The following is a 21,252-nucleotide window of genomic DNA, read 5'->3' on the forward strand; positions in this document are numbered from 1 at the left end:
GATGTTTGTAGTTTTAGTGTATAGGTCTTATACTTTTTTTCACATTGTCTTTAAGTTTTTCATACTTTTTGTAATATTGTAAATACTATTGTTTTTAAATTTCAATTTCCACTTGTTGCTAGTATATAGAAATGCAATTATTCATCCCTGGGTTACTTAAAGGTGTGTTAGTGTCCAAGCACTTGAGGATTTTCTAGATGCTTTTCTATTATTTTTATTTTCAATCTACTGTGGTCAGAGAACATACGTTGTATGACTTCACTCCTTGAATCTCTTAAAATTTATTGAGACTTGTTTTATGGCTCAAATATGTAGTATATCAGTAAATGTTCCATGTGCATTTGAAAAGAACGCATATTATGCTGTTGGGTGGAATGTTCTATAAATGTCAATCAGGTCAAGCTGATTGGTAATACTGGTCAAGTCTTACTGATTTTCAGGATACGTATTCTGTTGATTGTTGGGAGAAGGGTATTGAAATCTTCATCTACAATTATGAATTTATTTAATCTTATGGTTCTATCAGTTTTTGCTTCATATATTTTGAAATTCTGTTATTAGGTACATATGTGTTTAGCAGTGTTACATCTTCTTGACCAGTGTACTTCTTTATCATTATGAAATGGCCACCTTTTCTCCTAGTCATGTTGTTGGGTATGATATCTACTTTGTCAGATATCAATATAGTCACTCTAGCTTTATTTTGACAAGGTTGAAGATGGTCTATCTCTTCTTATTTATATCTTTTTCTTTAAAGTGAATTTTTCTATAGGCAGTATATATCTGGGTCTTCCTTTGAATATAAGTGGACTATGTTTGCCTTTTAAAAAATGTTTATTTATTATTTTGAGAGAGAGAGATAGAGAGAGCAGGGGAGGGGCAGAGAGAGAGAGGGAGACACAGAATCTGAAGCAGGATCCAGGCTCTGAGCTGTCAGCACAGAGCAGGACACAGGGCTCGAACTCACGAAATATGAGATCATGCCCTGAGCAGAAGTTGGATGTTTAACCGACTAACCCACCAGGCGCTCCCACAATCTTTGCCTTTTAACCATGGTATTTAGATTATTAATATTTAATTAACATTAATTGATATGGTTGAGTTTAAACCTACCATCTGACTCTGTTTTGTATTTGTCTCATCTGTTTTCTGTTCCCTATTTTTTTCTTCTTTTGGATTAATAGAGTTTTAAAAAAGTTTTATCTCCTTTGTTGGCCACTTAGCTATATATAACTATTTGTGTTATTTAGGTGGCCACTTTGGGATTACATCTTTAGCTTATTAAAATTTTCCTTCAAGTGGTATTATACCATTTCACATGTAGTATTAGACCTTACAAAACTACTCTTTTGTTTCTCCTCTACTAGCCTTTGTAGATTTTCTTTCTACATACACTGTAAACCTCACAATAAAGTAATATTTTTGCTTTAAACATTTCTTGTTCTCATCACATATGCCTCCAACAAGTTTCTCTTTTCTGTTCTCTTAGTGGAAATCTGTGTAAAATAAGAACAAACAGGATCTGAGATCCTTTGGTTTCATAATCTTTAGTGTATCGTCTTTTTAAAAATTTTTTAAAAAGTTTTTAAATGTTTTTTTTTTAATTTATTTTTGACAGAGAGACAGAGTATGAGGGTGGGAGGGGCAGAGAGAGGGAGACACAGAACATGAATCAGGCTCCAAGCTGTTAGCACAGAGCTTGTCACAGGGCTCACAAACTGTGAGATCATGACCTGGGCTCAAACTCACCAACTGTGAAATCATGACATGAGCCGGAGCAAGTCAGACACTCAAACAACAGTGTATCATCTTTGTAGCACCAATGTAACTATTCAGAAGCTTTTTTCCTCCTAGTTTTCTTGTTGTTGGTTGTAAATTTGTGGAATAAGCAACTTTCAAGTGAATTGTTACTGTATAAAGAAAGTAGATAAAAAAATTAAAAAATTAAAAAATAAAGAAAGTAGATAAAAAAGAATTGGGAATAGTTGAGTGTTGAGAAACAGATCAAAACCTATTTTGACTACAACTGTTACAGTAAAAAATAGAGAGCTGGGGGTGGAAATCATTCATGGAATGATTCATGGGATGGGAGGTGGTGGGATGTTGCATTTGTATTATAGGACTTGAAGATTGGCTAATGTTGTCTCCTTTTCCCTTTGGTGAATTGACCTAGTTTTCTCTCCTTGCTTGATGAGGAAGCATTTCCCCTTCCCCAAAACCAGATTTGATTAAGGTATTTTATATTTTCTTTAGTCATCGTTTTAATGTTAAACCTCACAAACTTAAATTTAGACTTGACATAATGAACATATGGATTCTGGAATGTTGCGTTTTATTGCATTCAAATACAGAGCATAAAATAAATGGTGGAACAATAAGGAGACAATAGGCTATGTGCAGTGAGTACACTAAAAACTGGCTAATGATCACAGAAGGAACATTTAGTCCTTGCTTATATACCAATACAGCTTTTAACTCCCTCCTTCCAGCAACTTCTGTCTGCGATACTCTACGTTAGGAGACATTGAAAAAAATTATATTTCTGCTTCCTAAATCAAGGGCACAGTACAACGTCCACTTGGAAAATCCCTCCTCTCCCAACACCTAGCACGGTATTCCTTTACGTTCTCTTTTAAAACTATTCTAAATTAGAGTTCTAAAATGTTTCAGTCTAAAATTCAGAGTTCCGTTAGGAAGCTTGCTGGACATCTGTTCAGTACCCACTTCAGGCTTCCCTGTCACTTAAGACAATTTCCTAAATCAAATTCGTGATGTGCTCGGTAACTGCCTCGGTTCTCTTTTGAATCGCGGCCACAGGTTGTCTCGGCGGCCAGGCCTCTGGGAAAGCGGGACAGGGCTGGGCGCCCAACCGGCCGCGGACACCTGTTCCAGGCACGGCCGCGGCTGCGGGAAGAGAGCGCGCCGCAAAGTGCACGTGTAGGTGAACGCGCACGCACACACGCGCCCAGCCGCCCCGAGACGCGGTGGCGAGAGCGTTTGCAGGAGACGCGGAGGTGGGGAGGGGGTCGCCGCGTTCTCACAGGCGGCCTGGGTTACATAAGCGAGCGGGGCAAGAAAGGCGCTTCGCGTGCGCGGGGGCTCGGGCCGTGCCTGCCTCGCCCCCGCCCGGGTCCGGTTGTGGTCCTGCGGGACCGGCGGCCCACGCCGCGTGGGGGACACCGCCGCATTCTTGCCCCTGCCCGTGCCAGTGGTCGCGGTGGCCCGTAGCGGCCGCCTCCAGACGCGCGTGGCTCTCGGAGAAGGCGGCGGCCGCGCTCCCGCCGCCGCGCCCCAGGCAGCAGAGCATCCGCTTGCCTAGGCTTCTCCCGTCCGGGCCTACGGGGCCGCAGGCTCGAGGCTATGAGCCCCGAGCCGGTCCCGCCGCCGCCGCCCCAGTGCCCCGGCTGCGACTGCGGGGAGCCTTTCGCCAAGCGCCTGGAGAAGGGCGATGAAGCCTTCCGCGCCGGCGAGTATGAGATGGCCGCGGAGCTCTTCCGCTCGATGCTGGCCGGGCTGGCGCAGCCGGACCGCGGCCTGTGCCTGCGGCTGGGGGACGCGCTGGCCCGTGCCGGCCGGCTCCCCGAGGCCTTGGGTGCGTTCCGCGGGGCGGCGCGGCTCGGGGCGCTGCGGCCGGAGGAGCTGGGGGAGTTGGCGGGCGGTCTCGCGCGCGCCCTGGGCCAGAGAGAGTGGCGGCTGCCGGCTGCGGGGCCGGGCCGCGCCCCCGAGGAGCCGCGTGGGGAGCAGCCGGCCTCGGCGCCCGCCGCGCCCCGTGATCTGCTGGGCTGCCCGCGCTGCCAGCGGCTGCTGCACAAGCCGGTGACCCTGCCGTGCGGGCTGACGGTGTGCAAGCGCTGCGTGGAGTCCGGCCCTGTCCGGCCGCAGGCGCGGCGAGTCAACGTGGTGCTGAGCGGCCTGCTGGAGAAGTGCTTTCCGACCGAGTGCCGTGTGCGCAGGCTGGCGGGCCAGGCGCGGAGTCTGCAGCGCCAGCAGCAGCCCGAGGCCGCACTGCTCAGGTGCGACCAGGCTCTGGATCTAGGTAAGTCGGCCTTGGGAGTTGGCCCGCCGGCCTGCCCACCTGTCGATGCAGGGGTGGGCGTGGAGAGCTTTGTTCAGGCGTAAGGGTTATTCTCTTGATAAAGGTGGTAAGATGAACCTGCACCCAGAGTGGCTGGTGTCAGAGGGCAGGTGCGCCCCGCTGGTTGCGTCTTTTACCTCCGCAGCCGGTACCTCCGCAGCCTTCCTGAGTAACCCTGTAAGGCCAGGACTGTCTTTTACTCCCATCTCAGCTGTCCAGGAGTGGGAGGATGACCTAGTGTTTTTACTTGTCCAGCAGGAATGTGCAAATAACCAGCACCCTAGAGGCGCACTAGGACCGTTGCCTTGTGATGTGGAAGGATTTGCTCTGGGGGTTTCAGCTAATGAATCCAGGAAGGATCGCCTTCCATTCTGCTTTTGTTACTTGTACGTTCTCTCTCAAAGGGCATTAGACGTCGTGTAATTAGCTTATTAATTACATTAACTAGTGTGTGTGTGTGTGTTTAAGTTTTAAAAAATAACTGAAATCTGTGACCAGCACAAAGGACCTCTGATTTCCTACCCACCCCCCACTCCAGCCCACCTGTTAAGAATATGTAATTTAAAAGACCAAATTTCCTGTCATTGTATTTGATTCCCACTGCCATATGCTCTATTGACAGTTATTGGGGTGAAGTGTGTGTGGAGGGTGATTTGGCTTCACTGTTTTTTTACAGGTTGTATGTGATTTAAATCACTGGCCAAGAAGACTTGGTTTAATCTCTGTTACTAAGAGTCTTGTATGCTGTGCTCATCCATTTTATTTTAAATTCAGAGTTAAGGTTTTCCCTTTTTGAGAGCACACCTATATCTAAGTTGGGAGATGCTTTGTTGGAGTAGAACAGTTGAATTGCTTTATGTAAAAAAATATTGTGTACCATTTCTGCAGCCAGTATATTCCATACCTTAATATGGCTGCATGTTTCTGAACTTTTGTCCATCTTGTTCATGCACGTGCAAGGTGGAACAGCACTATCCAGTGGAAATACTGTGTAACCACATATATGCAATTTTAAATTTCTAGTAGTCACATGTAAAAGGTAAAAAGAAGCAGATGAAATTTATCTTAACACTATTTTTTAAACCTATACATTCAAAATACTATTTCAGCATACCTTCAATATAAAAAATGATGGAGATTTTACTTTTTTTTTTTAAACCAACCTTTCAAATGCATTATGTGTTTTACATGCCCTGCCCACCCCAATTTGGGCACAAATTTTTCATCAGAAATACTTGCTTTATATTTAGATTTTTTAATATTTAGAGTTGAAAAACTAGGTTGGCATATTGAAGTTCCAAATTAAAAGTTTTCCACTAGTCAATAGGGTATCAGGTTTCAAATTTAAATTTCAATTAATTAAAAAGTTAATAACTTTGTTCCTCTAGTCCCATTTTAGTTGCCCAGTAGCCACATGTAGCTAGTGGCAACTGTATTAGTGGAAATCTAGAACTTTTAAAAACAGCTGCTGGAAATGTAGAAGATCACAATACCAACTGTTGGAGAAGATGGATAAAATGAGGATTATCATATATACTGCAGATCTGTGAATTGTACACCTGGAAAATTGCTTATAATATCTGAAAATATTAAATGTGACTTTTGGCCAAGCTGTTTCAACCAGGTGCATGTATATGTGCACTGAGAGAATTATAAGAATGTGCAAGAGTGTATATCCTTATTTAGAGATAGCCCTGAAGTAGAAGCAACCCACATGTCCAATAAGAACAGAATGAATGGCTAAGTAGGAAGAGAATAAATGCCTTTTCTAATACTGTATAGAAAGAAAGTAAACCGGCTACAGACACACACACTACAATGTGGACAAATCACAGACATAATGTTGGGTGAAAGAAGCCAAGACTCAAAGGCATTTTTATGATCTGATTCTATTTTTTTGTAAGTCCAAATACGCAAAACTATTATAGCATGTTGGAAGTAAGGGCAGTGGTTACCTCTGGGGGGGGGGGGGGGGCAAAATATTGGCAGATTGAATCCAGTGGTACACTTAAAACACATCATGGTCAAGTAAAATGTCATTATTCAATCATTGTCAAATGTTTTAATCATTATAAATCAACCAATGTAATTCACTGCATCTACAGAATAGAGAATGGATCTCTCAGGAAAGTTGGAATAAAAGGGAATTTCTTAATATGTTAAGGAGTATATACAAAAATCTGTAGCAACCATTGTAATGATGAAATATTGAATGTTTTACTACTGAAGGAAAAGGTTGACAAGGGTGTTCACCTGCCATCACTGCCATTCATTCAGCATTGTATTAAGATTTTAGCTAGTACAATGAGAAAATAAAAGGTATTAAGATTGGAAAAATAAAACTTACTATTTGTAGATGACATGCTGGAGTACGTAGAAACTCCAGAGGAATATTTGAACTGTTAGAAATTATAAGCAAATTATTAAGATTGTTGACTATAAGGTTAATATAGAAAGATCACTGATATATATACCTAGTAAAAAAACAAACAGAAAGAAAGCCCATTTATATAACAAAAATTCTTTGGAGTAAATGTTGAAATATCTGAAAGTTGTTCAAGACCTCTACACTGAAAATACAAAATATTTCTGGGAGAAATTACAATTGACTTAAGTAAATGGAAACATATGTTATTTTCACAGATTGAAAAACTCAGTATTGATGTCAGTTCTGTGCATATGGAACTATAGATTGAGTGCGTTCTCAGTCAGAATTTTAGCTAGGGGTTTTGGTGGAAGTTGATGAATGGCCAAGGCAATAATGAAGAAAAATAACAAAGCTGGAGAACTGATACCTGTAAGATACCGAGACTTACTATAATGTAGCTGCAGTAACTAGCACAGAGTTGTATTGGCCCAAGTTTAGACACATAGAAACTGACTCTCACATACATGGTCACTTGGTTTGCTACAAAGATGCCAAAAGAATTCAATGAGGGAAAAAGGCTTTTAAATAGTCTGAGTCTGGTGCATATCCATTTGGTAAAAAAATGAACCTAGATGCCCACTACACACCATACATGGAAATTATAATCCCATATCTAAAATCATACAATATTTTCATGATTGTTAGGCAGTTCTTTTTTTTTTTCTTAAGACACAAAAAACATATCCATACAGGAAAAGATAGATAAATTCAATTTAAAATTAATAACTTCTCTTCCTTAGAGACCCCCCAAAGAGTGAAAGGGTGATGTGTATTTGTAATATATCCAAATGAAAATGCGAATCCAGAATGTTGAAAGAATGCCTACAGTTCAAGAGGAAAATAGGAAGTCTATCTAAATAATAGGCAGATTGAACAGATGCTTTGTAAATTGGATCTCAAATGACAATAAATATATGAAAGGGTACCCAAAGTAATTACTGATCAATTGAAAATTTAAACTAAAATATTACTACATGTCTTTCAGAATGATGAAAATGAAAGGGTCATGGTACCTAGTTCTGGCAAGTATTTGAAGTAAACGGGACTCTTAACATAGCTGTGGGAAGTGCAAATTGGTACAAGTTAAGTATGTTTGGGAGTACCAAGTAAGTTTAAACATAGATATAACCTCTGGCACATTTCCACTCTTGAGTATATATCAAGTAGAAATTAATGCTTATGTCCACTAAAAGTAATATACAAGAATGTTCATTTCTAGATATATGTGCCAAAAAAACATTTAGATAACAACCCAGTGGTAGAATAAGTATGTAAGTCAAGTCATACAGTGTATTATGCAACAGTTTATTAAAAAGAAAAAAACTGAGACATACAGCAATGTGGAGGAATCTCACAGAATGATACTGAGTGACCTGTACAAAAGAGTACATTCTATTCATATAACCCCATGCTAAGTTCATAAACAGGCTCAAGTAATCTAATGATGATAGATGTCAGATGGTGGTTCCCCTCAGGAAAGTGTACTACCTGAGAAAGTGCACGAAGTAGCCTTCTTAGGTCCTGATCTGGGTGGTGACCATTCAGGTGTGTAGGTATATAAAAGTTTAAGATACACACTTAAAATTTGTGGCCTTGACTTTTGAGTCCTACATCACTTTGAACAAATAACCTCTGAGGAGAATTGCCGTTTATTCTATTTATTGGGACCACTACATAGCTGTCCTTGCTTTATGTCTCCACTCACTCAGCTCTTTCTAAATAATACTTGGGATGCCTAGGTGGCTCAGTTGATTACGCATCCCACTCTTGATTTTGGCTCAGATCATGATCTCGTTGTGAGATCGAGCCCTGAGTAGGAGTCTGTGCTGACAGTGCAGAGGCTGCTTAGGATTCTCTCTCTCTCTCTCTCTCTCTCTCTCTCTCTCTTTTTCTCTCTCTCTCTCCCTCTCCGCCCACCCCCCCCACTTCCATGCACATGCTCTCTCTCTCAAAATAAACTTAAAAAAATAAATAACACTTGTACAGTTCTCTACTTCTCACCACTGTCCACTCATTTGACACATTTTACACCGGTAACTAGCTCCAAACACTATGACAACTCTGGGTTGGAGTTGGAGGAAAACAGCCTTAGATTAACCCTAAACACAAATGTAGAGAGTAGATTATCTCTTCTCTTCCTCACAATGCCAGGTTCTCAGACTATACTCTTTTTGACTCATTTCCCCATACAGGGGTTAATTGATAAACCCTTTGGATATTTGTGTCAGTTTCTTGGAAGGTGCACATGTGCATTTTTCTTCCATAAGCTGTCTTCATACAAAGAATTTTAAGTTGCTTTTCCTCTTCCATTGATTTTTTTAGTGATTCTTCCATAAATTTTTCTCAGTTTTATTAAGCTTAAGGCTTAATGGTTGCAAAATGTGTAGAGATTTATTAGAAATATTTTAAAAGATTAAATTATGAAGCTCTGGCTTCATAAATGGTAGAAGTCAACAGAGAAAACAGTCTGATTCATTCAGTGTCTGGATGGGAAGTGACTTTTTTGGACTTCATTAAAAATAGCCTTTAGAATGTGTGGAGTAGAGGCTTAAATGCATTTATTAGAAAAGAATGATTAAAAACAAATGCAAATGAAGAGTGTTTTTCACTGCAAAAACTTTGTCAAAATCAATTAAGGTAACACAAGTGTAAGCAAAGAGATCATGAAGAAAACATTAGTGAAACAAAAAGATTGAGTTGGTTAAGAAGTCAGAAGCTGGTTCATTACAAAGACCAACAAAAGAAACAAATGTTTGGCAAATGTAATGAAGAAGAAGCAAACCACAAACAGTAGGATCAGGAGTGAAGAAGTAGCAGAATTGCAGATGTAAAGGAATATAACAGATTTTAAAGCCTCTAAACAAGGGACAGTTTTTTTTAAAATTTTTTTAATGTTTATTTATTTTTGAGACAGAGAGAGACAGAGCATGAATGGGGGAGGGGCAGAGAGAGAGGGAGACACAGAATCCGAAGCAGGCTTCAGGCTCTGAGCCATCAGCCCAGAGCCCGACGCGGGGCTCGAACTCACGAACCGTGAGATTGTGACCTGAGCTGAAGTCGGACGCTCAACTGACTGAGCCACCCAGGCGCCCCAAAAAGGGACAGTTTTAAGGAAACTATAAATTATCAAAATTTACCCGGGAAGAAATAAAAGCCTAACGCTGACCAAAAATAAATGAAATAGAAGTGCTACTTGGGGCTTTTCTTTTGACAAACAAAACAAAACACTAAGATCAAACAAGTTTTAACAAACTTTCAAGGAAGATAAACTTTCATTTCAGATCATGGAGAGATATGGAAGATTTTTCATTGTTTTATTTTAGAATGCATGAATGGGGTAGAGGGGTAGAGGGAGAGAGAGAGTTTTACGCAGGCCCACACTGACGTGGGGCTCAATCCCACGACCCTGGGTTCATGACCTGAGCTGAAATCAAGAGTCAGACACTCAACTGACTGAGCCACCCAGGTGCCCCACATTTAATTTTATAAGATTAATATAACCTTGATATTATAATCAGGTAAAGCCTAGGAAAAATTTTGTAGACTAGTCTTACGTATATACATGGTTGCCAAAACCTTAAACTTGTCAGTATTTGAATCCAGCAATATAATAAGAGTTAAGGTCAAGATGTGCTTATTCTAAGAATATAAGGATAATTCAGTATTAGACAAATTGTTCAATGCAATTCACTGTAAGGACAGATTAAAGGAGATATATTTCATGTAATCTCCCACATGTTGAAAGAGCATTCTATAAAATTCAACAGCCACTTTTTATAATGCCTATATAGAAAACTAGGAATAGGAGGGAACTTACCTAATTTGATAAATATTCTCTGTCAAGAGTTTACCATAAGCATATTTCATGTTAAAACATTATACATATCCTTTTTCAAATTCAAGAATAAGAGCAAAATGTCTGCTGTTGCTGTCTCCCCTGTTACTGCAACGTGGGAGTGAAAAGAAACACGAAATAAAATTTAGAATGCCACAGTCAAAGCTGATTGTTAGCATATGATATGGTTGTTTAGAAGATTCAAGTGGGAGCAAGGTGGGAGAACTTCATTCTCACGCTTGCAGCAAGTGTATATTTCAAGCTTGAACTATAGTTCTAGAAGCATTTTTTTGTTTGAGATTTCCAAAATCTCCAAAGGTTTTTTCTGTACTTGATAATGCATTTAACTGTGCAGTTTGAGGAGATTTCACTTAATCTTTAGTTGGAAATGAATAATCTGTAACTACATTTACTGTATAATGACATACTAAAGATATAAGAAGAATCTAATAGAATTCTGCAAATAACTCCCAAGCAATCAAATGCTCAATTAAAAATTTTATGCTTGTGGATGGACATCCGTATTTTATAGTACCTATGTGTGTTTTCAAAGATGAAATATGAAAAATCTCATTACAGATCATAACCAACACATGAACATCTTCAATTTATTTTGATGATAGGGAACATTAACTTTGAATTTTAAGGAAAATGTTATCCCTTACCCAGATAATTCTGTTCTTGTACAATATCCTCAAGCTTCTAACTGGCCTGCAAAACGTAAAATATTTACTGTTTGATTTTAACAGAAAAAAGTTGTCGATCCTTAACTCTCACCAATGTTATTTTAAAGGATTCAACTTTTATTGTTAGATTCTCCTTTCTTGCCATTTCTTTCCTCTTTTTCCCATTTTTTTCCTTGTCATACATTGCTCTATGAAACACATATGCAGCGATAACACAGTTACAAGCAGTGGCTGTAATATCTTTTTGTATGATTTGTTATGCACACTTGCTCAGTTACCTACATAAACTAAGAGGAGATGTAGTAGCATTTGCAAAGTTCCAAGTGGCTAGTTTGAGAAAGAGCCAAGGTCAAGGATTTGGAGCAAACTGAAATGGGTATTAGGTAGAGAGATGAGAACATATTTTAGGTACTGAGAATATTTCTTATCAATTAAAATGAAATGCTATAGCTGTATTACAAAGATCCTGCAATGAGTATATAGAGTGAACCGGGTCCAGCAGTATGAAAAATGGCTTTCATGAGCTCTGTCACTTTTCCATGGTACCTTGCCAAGTCAATGACTTCATATACTACATATCATAGTTCATAGAGTCACTCTTGGCCTTTGCATAGCTAGGCTCTGTCCATAGTCTCATATGAGCAGTTCTCAAGCTTCCATCTGTTTGAGGACTCTAGGGAAAAGGCAGTTATTTTTTTCCCTCATTTTCCCACTTAACATACTATAGGTACAATTATGATGACAAGTCCACATCCATGCAGTTATATAGGAAAGCAAATTATGTGCTTTATTTTTTTTAGTTTCTTAAACTATTTTATAAAATGTTTATTTATTTTGACAGGGAGAGAGAGAATCCCAAGCAGTCTCCATGTCAGAGTGGAGCCCAATGCATGGAGCTTGATCTCGTGACTGTGAGATCATGACCTGAGCTGAAATCAAGAGTCAGACACTTAACTGACTGAGCCACCCAGCTGCCTGTTAGTTTCTTGAGCGTGAATTTCCTTGTGTAATTTCAAAAAATTATTTTCAATCTTTTCTTTTTAATATGTAGTTATAGCATTAGGATGCTTCAGCATTTACTCAGTATTATTGCAACTTATGTTGTTCCTAGTGTCTTTTTCTGGGTGCATTTCAACATTTATTTATTTTTGAGAGTCAGAAACAGCAAGCTGGGGATGGACAGAGAGAGAGGGAGACACAATCTGAAGCAGGCTCCAGGCTCTAAGCTGTCAGCACAAAGATCATGAACAGTGAGATCATGACACGAGCCAAAGTCAGACGCTTGACCGGCTGAGCCACTCGGGTGCCCCTCTGGCTGCATTTTGAAGTCTTGCCAATCATCTGTTTTCCTGAGAGAAGCTGTGTAAAATATATGTATCAAGTTACTAAACCACATTATAATTTGAGGGAGGAAGTATTTATTTTGCCTTTATATTTACTTTCCAGTTTATTATTTTTAGTGACTTAAAGATTTGTTTTTAAATGTAGTCATTTTAATTTTTTTCTATTCCCTGTGTCTTTCAGTTCCTAGAGATAATTCGTTATTGCTGCTGCGAGCAGAGTTGTATTTAACCATGAAGAACTATGAGCAGGCTCTACAGGATGCCAATGCAGTTTGTCAGAATGAACCTCTCTTGACTAAGGTATTTGTATTGGCTGGTTTTAGAGATAAGAAATGTAAGTTTATGGGATTTTCTTAAGAATAAACTAAGATGACTGTGATGAGGTACCTACACACAGTGTATATATCCATCAATAATAGCAATGTAGCAATTCACTTCATGATAAACCAACTCAGTTTAGAAGATCAAAATGTTCCCAGCTGGATTTAATTAAGAAACACTAATTTAGATTATTCTTAGGAGATATTGAGCCGAATGATATACCTTATATACTAAATAAGTACATAAACACAATGATAAAATTGGATAAATTTGTGAGTTCAGGGGAAATGTTTAAAATTATACTTTAAATAGGAAGATTGTAAAATAATCATGAATAACAGGCCCTGCTATGCAGGGAACATATAAATGTTGTTAGTGAAAGGATGAATGTTTTGTACGTATTTTGGAATAATTTTATTGTGTGTTGGAAAGGTCTAATATTTCTGTGATGACACAGAATAAGCTTTGTTAATGTAATAACAATAGCTTAAGTTGCCCTTGAAGATTAAGAAGCCACATAATTAAAGTTGTAGCTTTTTTCATGAATCTCTGGAATTTTAAACCCAAAAGGGGTTTTGAAGTTTTAAAGAATTTGTGATGAAATTAATACCAATTGCATACTCTATTAGCTAGTAATTAAAAATATTTTTGTCCCACTGTATTACTTTTTATCATTTTCATTTTAGAGACATTGAAGAGGCATTAACCCAGGTTAATAGAAAAGATGCCCTTTCCTTCCTTCCATCCAACCTTCCGTTCTTTAAAACAAAGTGTTTTCAGATTAGATTGAGTGTTAAATTGGAATTAGGGATGAGCCTTAGGATGGGAAACAAATGTTTATTGGACCAAGTCCAGAAATCTGTATTGTTGCTTGCTTGCTTTACTAAAGACATTTTCTCCTCCTTTTTTGATGACTTTTCTTCTATCCCTTGATCTGTTAATCTTCTGAGCTAATTTCATCATCAGTGACTGAGCCTTAATTGTTATGAATGATAAGCTTAGTATTTCTGACTGACAGTAGACCTGTAGTACCCTGTGAAGCTAGTTTCTTCTCCACAATATTGGCCTTTCAGCTAAAAACTTGGCAGTGTGTCTGTGACAAAAGACAGACTTCATTACTACAAAGTTACATAGATAATTTTAACTGTAAGAGACCCAGCAAATGCATCATTAGCTTTTGGGATTTTGGTCCTGTCTTTAGAATTTGTTGTAAATATGTGGGCCTCAATTCTTGATAAATGCTTAGTAAAGAACAGCTTTAGCAGAAATGTACCCTGATAAATAACTTTAAGATGTGAAGGATAGAAATTTGTTTCCAGGCTAACATCATAACTAAAAGATTAGGGCAGAAGCAACATTGTTAAGTATGTTGAAAGCACTGAGGGAAGGATGAGGTTGTCCAACTATGGCTGAGCTGAGATGGAAGCACTTGTAGAATCAATTGAGTTTTCTGTTGGGGGCTACCAGAGCAATGTGTTTTATCCAGGCAAAACTATCCTTTCAAGCTACCAGCCATGGCTGATACTGATTCACAACTTTTGGTACAAACGGAGGTAAGTTAGTGCTAACAAAATATTTGACCACATTCAGAAATATAAATAGACATGTGATGAGTTTGACCTTATCTAAGTGGGTAAGTATACCTGTGCTTTTTAATGTTCATAGAATCCTATGCTGGTAAAACATGTCTCAGTAGATTTCAAATCATTGAAATCTTGAAGAATATACTGACAATAGAATGAAAAGAGTAATCAATGATAGTAAAATATCCAGCAAATCCTTAAATATCTATTTTTTAATTAGGTCACCTTTAAACAATCCATAGAACAAAGAAGAAATCACAAGGAAACCAGGAAATATTTTGAAATCATTGATAATAAAAGCACATTATATCTAATTTGTCATATGCAGCTAAAGCCACTTTTTGAGGGAAATTTGTAACATGAATAAATTATTAAAGAAGTAAGCTCTCAAATGAGTGATCTAAGTTTCCACCTTAAAAAAACTAAGAAAAGAGCAAATTAAAACAAAGGTAAGCAGAAAGAACAAAAAAAAATACATAGAAGAGGTTGGAGTCGATAAATGGAAGACAAAAAACAATAAAGAAAAGTCAGTGAAACAAAAACCTGTCGTTTTTGAAAAGATCAATGAAATTGATATATCTCACCAGACTAATCAGGAAGAAAGAGAGAATGCACAGATTACCAATATCATGAATGAAAGTGGAGATATCACTATAGATCCCACAGACATTAAAAGGATAAAAAAGGAACAGTTTCATGAACAACTTTGTGTTAATACATTCAACAACATAGAAGAAGTTAACAAACTCCTTGAAAGACACAAACTGCCATTATCCATTCAAGAAGTAGATAACTTCAATAGCCCTATCTCTATTTAGAGAAATTAAAGTTGTAGTTAATTACCTCCCCCTGCCCCATACCAAATATCAGGACTAGATAGAATTACTGTTGAATTCTATCATACATTTAAGAAAGAAATAATACCAGTCCTTCAAAAATTCTTCTGTAAAACAGAAAACGAGGGAGCAGTTATTTTATGAGAACAGCATTTTTGTAATAAAACCAAGCAAAAATGTTAAAAAACAAACTTCAAACCACTATCTCTCATTATCTCATTTGAAAATCAATTTGTATTGGCAGACTGAAAAAAAGCAATAAATGAAGCTAAAGCACTTGATAAAATTGAACATCCTTCATGTTAAAACTTTGAATGAAATAGGAAGAGCAAGGGATTTCCTCAATCTGGTAACGAGCATCTATGAAAAACCTTACAGCAAACGTCATACTTAATGGTAGGAAATGGAATGCCTTTCTACTGAGACCAAGAACAATAAATACATTTGCTTTTACCACTTACCAATATGGTACTTGAGTTCCTAACCAGGAAGGTAAAGCAAAAAAAAAAAAAAAAAAAAAGGAAGAAATAAAAGGCATACATAATGGAGAGAAAAATGTTATACTGTCTATTCACAGTTGACATAATTGTGAGGAAATCTCAAGAAATTTATAAAAAGCTTGCATTGTACAAGGTGAATATGCAAAAATGAAACCAATCATATTTCTACACACCAACATGAAATAATTGTAAAAATGAAATTTTAAAAATAATATTGTTAAAATAGCTTAAAGAAACATGACATGTTTAGTGATAAAGTTAACGAAGTACCTAAAAGATCTATACACTGAAAACTATAAACCATTGCTGAGAGAAATTAAGTAGCACTTAAATAAGTATAAATACATACTAGGTTCATGGATCAGAAGACTCAATTTTAGTAAGATGACAAATTCCCCAAATAAATAGAGCTAATTTGCCAAATTCTGCAAAGAAGCCTATCAGAATTTTAATCGGGACTGTGTTGTTTTTATTTAGGGAATTTGTCCTCAATGTATATATGTATATATCTAATTATTCATTAGTACAAATTATATACATACGTATGTATGTGTGTATGTATGTATATGTCTGTGTGTATTTATGGAAATACAAGGGAAAGAATAGGCAAACAATTTTAAAATATAAGAATGGAGTTCCAGGAAATATACTACTTGATTCTAAGACTTCCTATAAAGCTAAAGTAATGAGAATTGTGCGATATTTGCTTAAGGAAAGACATAAGATCACTAAAAGAGAAGGCAGTCCAGAAATAGACCTACACATAAATGGCGAATTAGTTTTTTTTACAATAGTGCAAAGATTTAGGGAAAAGATCATCTTTTCATAATTTGTAGTAAGGGGCAATTGCATATCTATTTGCAAAAGAAAAAATGAACCTCACCCCTCTCTTTACATCATATATAAAAATTAATTCAAAATGGAGCATAGCCTTAAATATATAGGCTATAACTATAGAATATCTGAAACAAATGTAAAAATCTTTGTCACTTTTTGTTAAGCAAAGACTTCTTAGGACAAATTGTAAAAGAAAAAGTTAGTAAATTGGTCTTCATCAAAATTGAAAACTTCTGTTCTTCAAAAGATGCTGCTATAAAAATGAAAAGGCAGAATGGGAGAACATATTTGCAAGGTATATATCTGTATATAGCATATATAAAGAATACTTACCAACTCAATAATAATTTCAATAACTCAATTAAGTAACAGGCAAGGATTTTAGCAGATACTTCACCAAAGAAGACCTAGGAATATCAAGTAAACACATGAAAAGATGTTCCACAGCATTAGTCATTAGGGAAATACAAATTAAAACCTCAAGGAGATACCACTCAGTACTCACTAAAATGGCTTAAATTTAAAATACTGACCATACTAAGTGTGGAGAAGGATGTCCAGCAAGTAAAACTCTCACACAGTGTGTGAATGCAAAATGGTACAGTCACAACAGAAGACAGTTTGGAAGTTTCTTTAATGTTAAGCATATACTTCCTATGTGATCCAACAGTCACTCTTAGATATTTCCCAAGAAAAGTAAAAGATATTAATACAGTATTCATAACAGCTTAATTCGTAATAGTCAAAGACTGAGTATAACCCATATGCTTGTCCATCAGCATGTAAATAGAGGCTATCACAAGATGGCAGACCAGGTGGTCCCAACACTTACCTCCCCCATGAAAACAACCAAAGCCATAAACAACTACAAAACAGTGAAAACTGTGGGAAAGCTCTGGACTACAGCAAAGCAGCAGCAGAAAACCTATAGAGCTCCAAAACTAAGGATGGTCACATAGAAAAGTGTAGGAAGTATTTTACTTGTATCACTACATCCCCCAGTTCAGACCAGATCAGCACCAAGAAGGATCCCCTCAGAGGGATTTCACCGCATAGGGTAAAGAGAACAAGAGAATTCCAGCAGTCCTTGTTTTCACCAGGAACTTCTGCAGCCTTTACTACTGAGGACCCCAGAACTCTTAACCAATGCCGAACCCAGCTGATGGAGCTGTCCAGAATCCTGTCTCAGGGTCTCCTTCCCAGGGCTGGAGCCATTGCTATGGTAACATTTGCCCACTGGAGCCTGAGTTATTGCTGTGCCCAGTTCTGCAGGACTGGGATGCCACAGGGCCTCACCATCTACAGGGACCAGAGCTACCTCTGTGTTGTACCCCACCCCCCTCAGTCCTAAGCCCTGTCATTGGCCCACTATTACCAAAGCTGAGCTTCTGCTGCTCTATGCCCTGCATCCTGGGTCCTAAGTGACAGCTTTTACCTGCTATCACTGGGTCATGTTGCCTTTGCTCTGTATCCCACCCCTTTGGTCCTGAGTTGGGGGCTGTGTAGCTGCTACTGTGCCATCACTAGGGCCACACAGCTGCTTCTGTGTGCCCTACCCCTCAGTCCTGAATAGGGATACCTCTGTGCCCTGTCATCCCTGGGCTGTGCTGCTGCTGCATCTTGCTTTCCCTTTATCCCCTTAAACTAATGTCATTGTATGAGTTTCCCAGATCCTGTTTCCATGGGTGATCTGCACACACTCTTCTTTTTTTTAATGTTTATTTACATTTGAGAGAGAGAGAGAATGAGAGAAAGCGAGGGAGGGGCAGAGAGAGAGGGAGACCCACAGAATCTGAAGCAGTCTCCAGGCTCCGAGCTGTCAGCAAAGAGCCCAATATAGGGCTGAAACTCATGAGCGGTGAGATCATGACCTGAGCTGAAGTCAGACATTTAACTAACTGAGCCACCCAGGAACCCATGCACACACTCTTACATCTCAGATATTATCATCACAGCAAATAAGTCTGTGTCCCAGGCCATGGGCTCGGGTAGTTCTGCATGTCACTAAGCCCATGACTCCAGCTCCTTTGCTGTTCTGAATGCCAGCACATCAGAACTGTCACCAAGAGGGATCCACTTGGCAGGGCACCTGGATGACTCAGTTGGCTAAGCGTCTGACTCTCGATCTCAGCTCAGGTCATGATTTCAGGGACATGAGTTCAAGCCCCATGTTGGGCTCTGTGATGGGCATGAAGCCTACTTAAAAAATAAATAAAGGGATCCTCTTGGCTAGAACTTAACACCCACAAAGTAGAACATGAGGATCCCAGCAGCCTTTACCATCGAGGACACCAACAGCCCCAGCCACCACTGCCATCACAGACCCCCACAGAATGCCCACAGTCTTGGCCGCTGAGGATTCCCACTGCCTTTGCCAGCATTGGACTCAGTAGACAGATCTGCATGGAGACTATGCCACTGCACCTCAGTCAGCCAGTGCCCTTGCAGCCAGCTTTAGGTGAAAATCTTTCCCCATCAAATACGCATCATCCAGACAGAAAATCAGCAAGGAAATAATGGACTTGGACTATACTTTAGACCAATGACTCTGGCAAACATATACAGAATATTCCACCCAAGAGCAAAAAAAATATGTATTGTTTTGAAGACCACAGAGAACATTCTCCAGGATGGATCATATGTTAGGTCACAAAACAAGTCTTAACAAATTTAAGAAGATTAAAATCTTATCAAATATCCTTTCCAAACACAATGGTTACTAGAAAAAGTAACAGGAGGAAAGCTAAAAAAATTCACAAATACGTGGAAATGAAACGACTTCCAAGCAACCAATGAGTCAAAGAAGAAATCAAAAGAGAAATTAAAAAAAAAAATCTCGAGACAAATGGAAATGGAAACACATATACCAAAATTTATGGGGGTGCAACAGAAGCAATTCTAGTAGGGAGGTTTATAGGACACCTACATTAATTAAAAAAAAAAACACAAAGATCTCAAACAACTTAATCTTATTTCTCAAGTAACTATAAAAAGAACAAACTAAGCCCAAATTTAGCAGAAGGAATAAAGATTAGAGCAGAAATGAAATAGAGACTAGAAAGACAAAAACATCAATGAAACTAAGAATTGGTTTCTTGAAAAGAAAAAATTGATAAACCTTTAGCTAGACTAAGAAAAAAAAGATGACTGAAAGAAATGAAATTATAAATGGAGGAAGCATTAAAACTGATGCCACAGAAATACAAAGGATCGTAAAAGACTATGAATAATTATGTGCCAACAAGTTATATAACTTGGAAGAAATGGATAAATTTCTGGAAACATACAACTTATCAAGACTTAATCATGAATATCATGGTTTGTGAGATGAGCCCCGCATGAGGCTCTGCATTGACAGTGTAGAACCTGCTTGAGATTCTTGCTCTTTGCCCCACCCCTGCTCTCTCTCTTTCAGAATAAATAAACATTTTTTTAAAAAAAAGAAATAAAACAAATGAGCAAAGAAAAAAAAGAGATAAAGTAAAAAATGGACTCTTGGGGGTGGCTCAGTCAGTTGAGTGCCTGACTCTTGATTTTGGCTCAGGTTGTGATACCAGTGTTGTGGGATCGAGCCCCACAACAGGCTCCAAGCTGAGCATGGAGCCTGCTTAAGATTCTCTCTCTCTCTCTCTCTCTCTCTCTCTCTCTCTCCCTCTCCCTCTCCCTCTGTCTCTGATCCTCTCCCCTGCTAGCACTCTCTCTCTAAATAAATAAATAAAACAAATTTTAAAAATTGAAAAAAAAGTCTCTTAACTATAGAGAACAAACTGATGGTTAGTGGAAGGGAGGTGGGGGTGATGGATGGAAGTGATGGAGATTAAGGAATACATTTGTTGTGATGAGTACTGGCTGATGAACTGCAGAATCACTGTATTGTATACCTGAAACCAAGCTTACACTGTATGTTAACTAACTGAAGTTTAAATAAAACCTTTTTTAAAAAAAGAAAAAAAAGACTTCATCATGAAGTAATAAAAAATCTGAACATACCAGTAATCAGCAAGGAGAACGAATCAGTAATGAAAATCTCCCCAAAAAAGCAAAGCCCAGGACAAATGGTTTCATAAATAAATTCTACCAAACATTTAAATAAGAATTAATACCAATCCTCAAAATCTTTAGAAAGAATTGAAAAAGAAGGAATACTTCCAAACTCATTTTATGGGGCCAACATTACCTTTATAGTGAATCCAGATAAGGACACTACAAGAAAATTATAGGCCAATATCCCTGATGAACATAGATGCAATAAATCCTCAACAAAATACTAGCAAAATCAAAATCAGGAACATGTTAAAAGAATATACCATGATCAAGTGGGATATATTGCTGGGATGCAAGTATGATTCCACTTCTGCACATCAATCAGTGTGATATACCACATTAACAGAATGAAAGATAAAAATCACATGATCATCTCAATGGATGAAGAAAAAATATTTGACAGAATTCAATATCCTGTCATGATAAAAATTCAACAAATTAGGTGTAAAAGGGATGTTTCTCAACATAGTATAGGTTATATGGGCAATCCCACAGCTAACATCATACTCAAGATTGAAAAGTTAAGTCTCTCCTCTAAGATCAGGAACAAGACAAGGATGCCCATTTTTACCACTTCTATTCAACATAATATTGGAAGTCCTCACCACAGCAATTTGGCAAGAAAAAGGAGGGAAAAAAAGGCATCCAATCAGAAAGGAAGAATTACCTGCTTGCAGATGACATGACTTTTTATATAGATAACTCTGAATATTCCACCAAAAAACTGTTGGAACTAACCAGGGAATTCTCTAAAGTTGCAGAAC

The 21,252-nt window shown here is 38.3% G+C and overlaps 1 protein-coding gene across 1 annotated transcript in view; it reads left to right on the forward strand.

Moving 5' to 3' along the window:
* The first annotated feature begins 3,280 nt into the window (after nt 1–3,280).
* LONRF2 (LON peptidase N-terminal domain and ring finger 2) overlaps nt 3,281–21,252 on the forward strand; it is a 46,227-nt gene continuing 28,255 nt past the window's right edge. Inside the window, exons 1-2 of the mRNA XM_027069288.2 lie at nt 3,281–4,036; nt 12,549–12,667. Of these exons, the coding sequence (XP_026925089.1) occupies nt 3,361–4,036; nt 12,549–12,667 (795 nt within the window). The 5' untranslated portion in view covers nt 3,281–3,360. The remainder of the gene's footprint in view (nt 4,037–12,548; nt 12,668–21,252) is intronic.

The sequence above is a fragment of the Acinonyx jubatus genome, chromosome A3 (genome assembly GCF_027475565.1).
Source record: "Acinonyx jubatus isolate Ajub_Pintada_27869175 chromosome A3, VMU_Ajub_asm_v1.0, whole genome shotgun sequence".
Lineage (NCBI taxonomy): Eukaryota > Metazoa > Chordata > Mammalia > Carnivora > Felidae > Acinonyx > Acinonyx jubatus.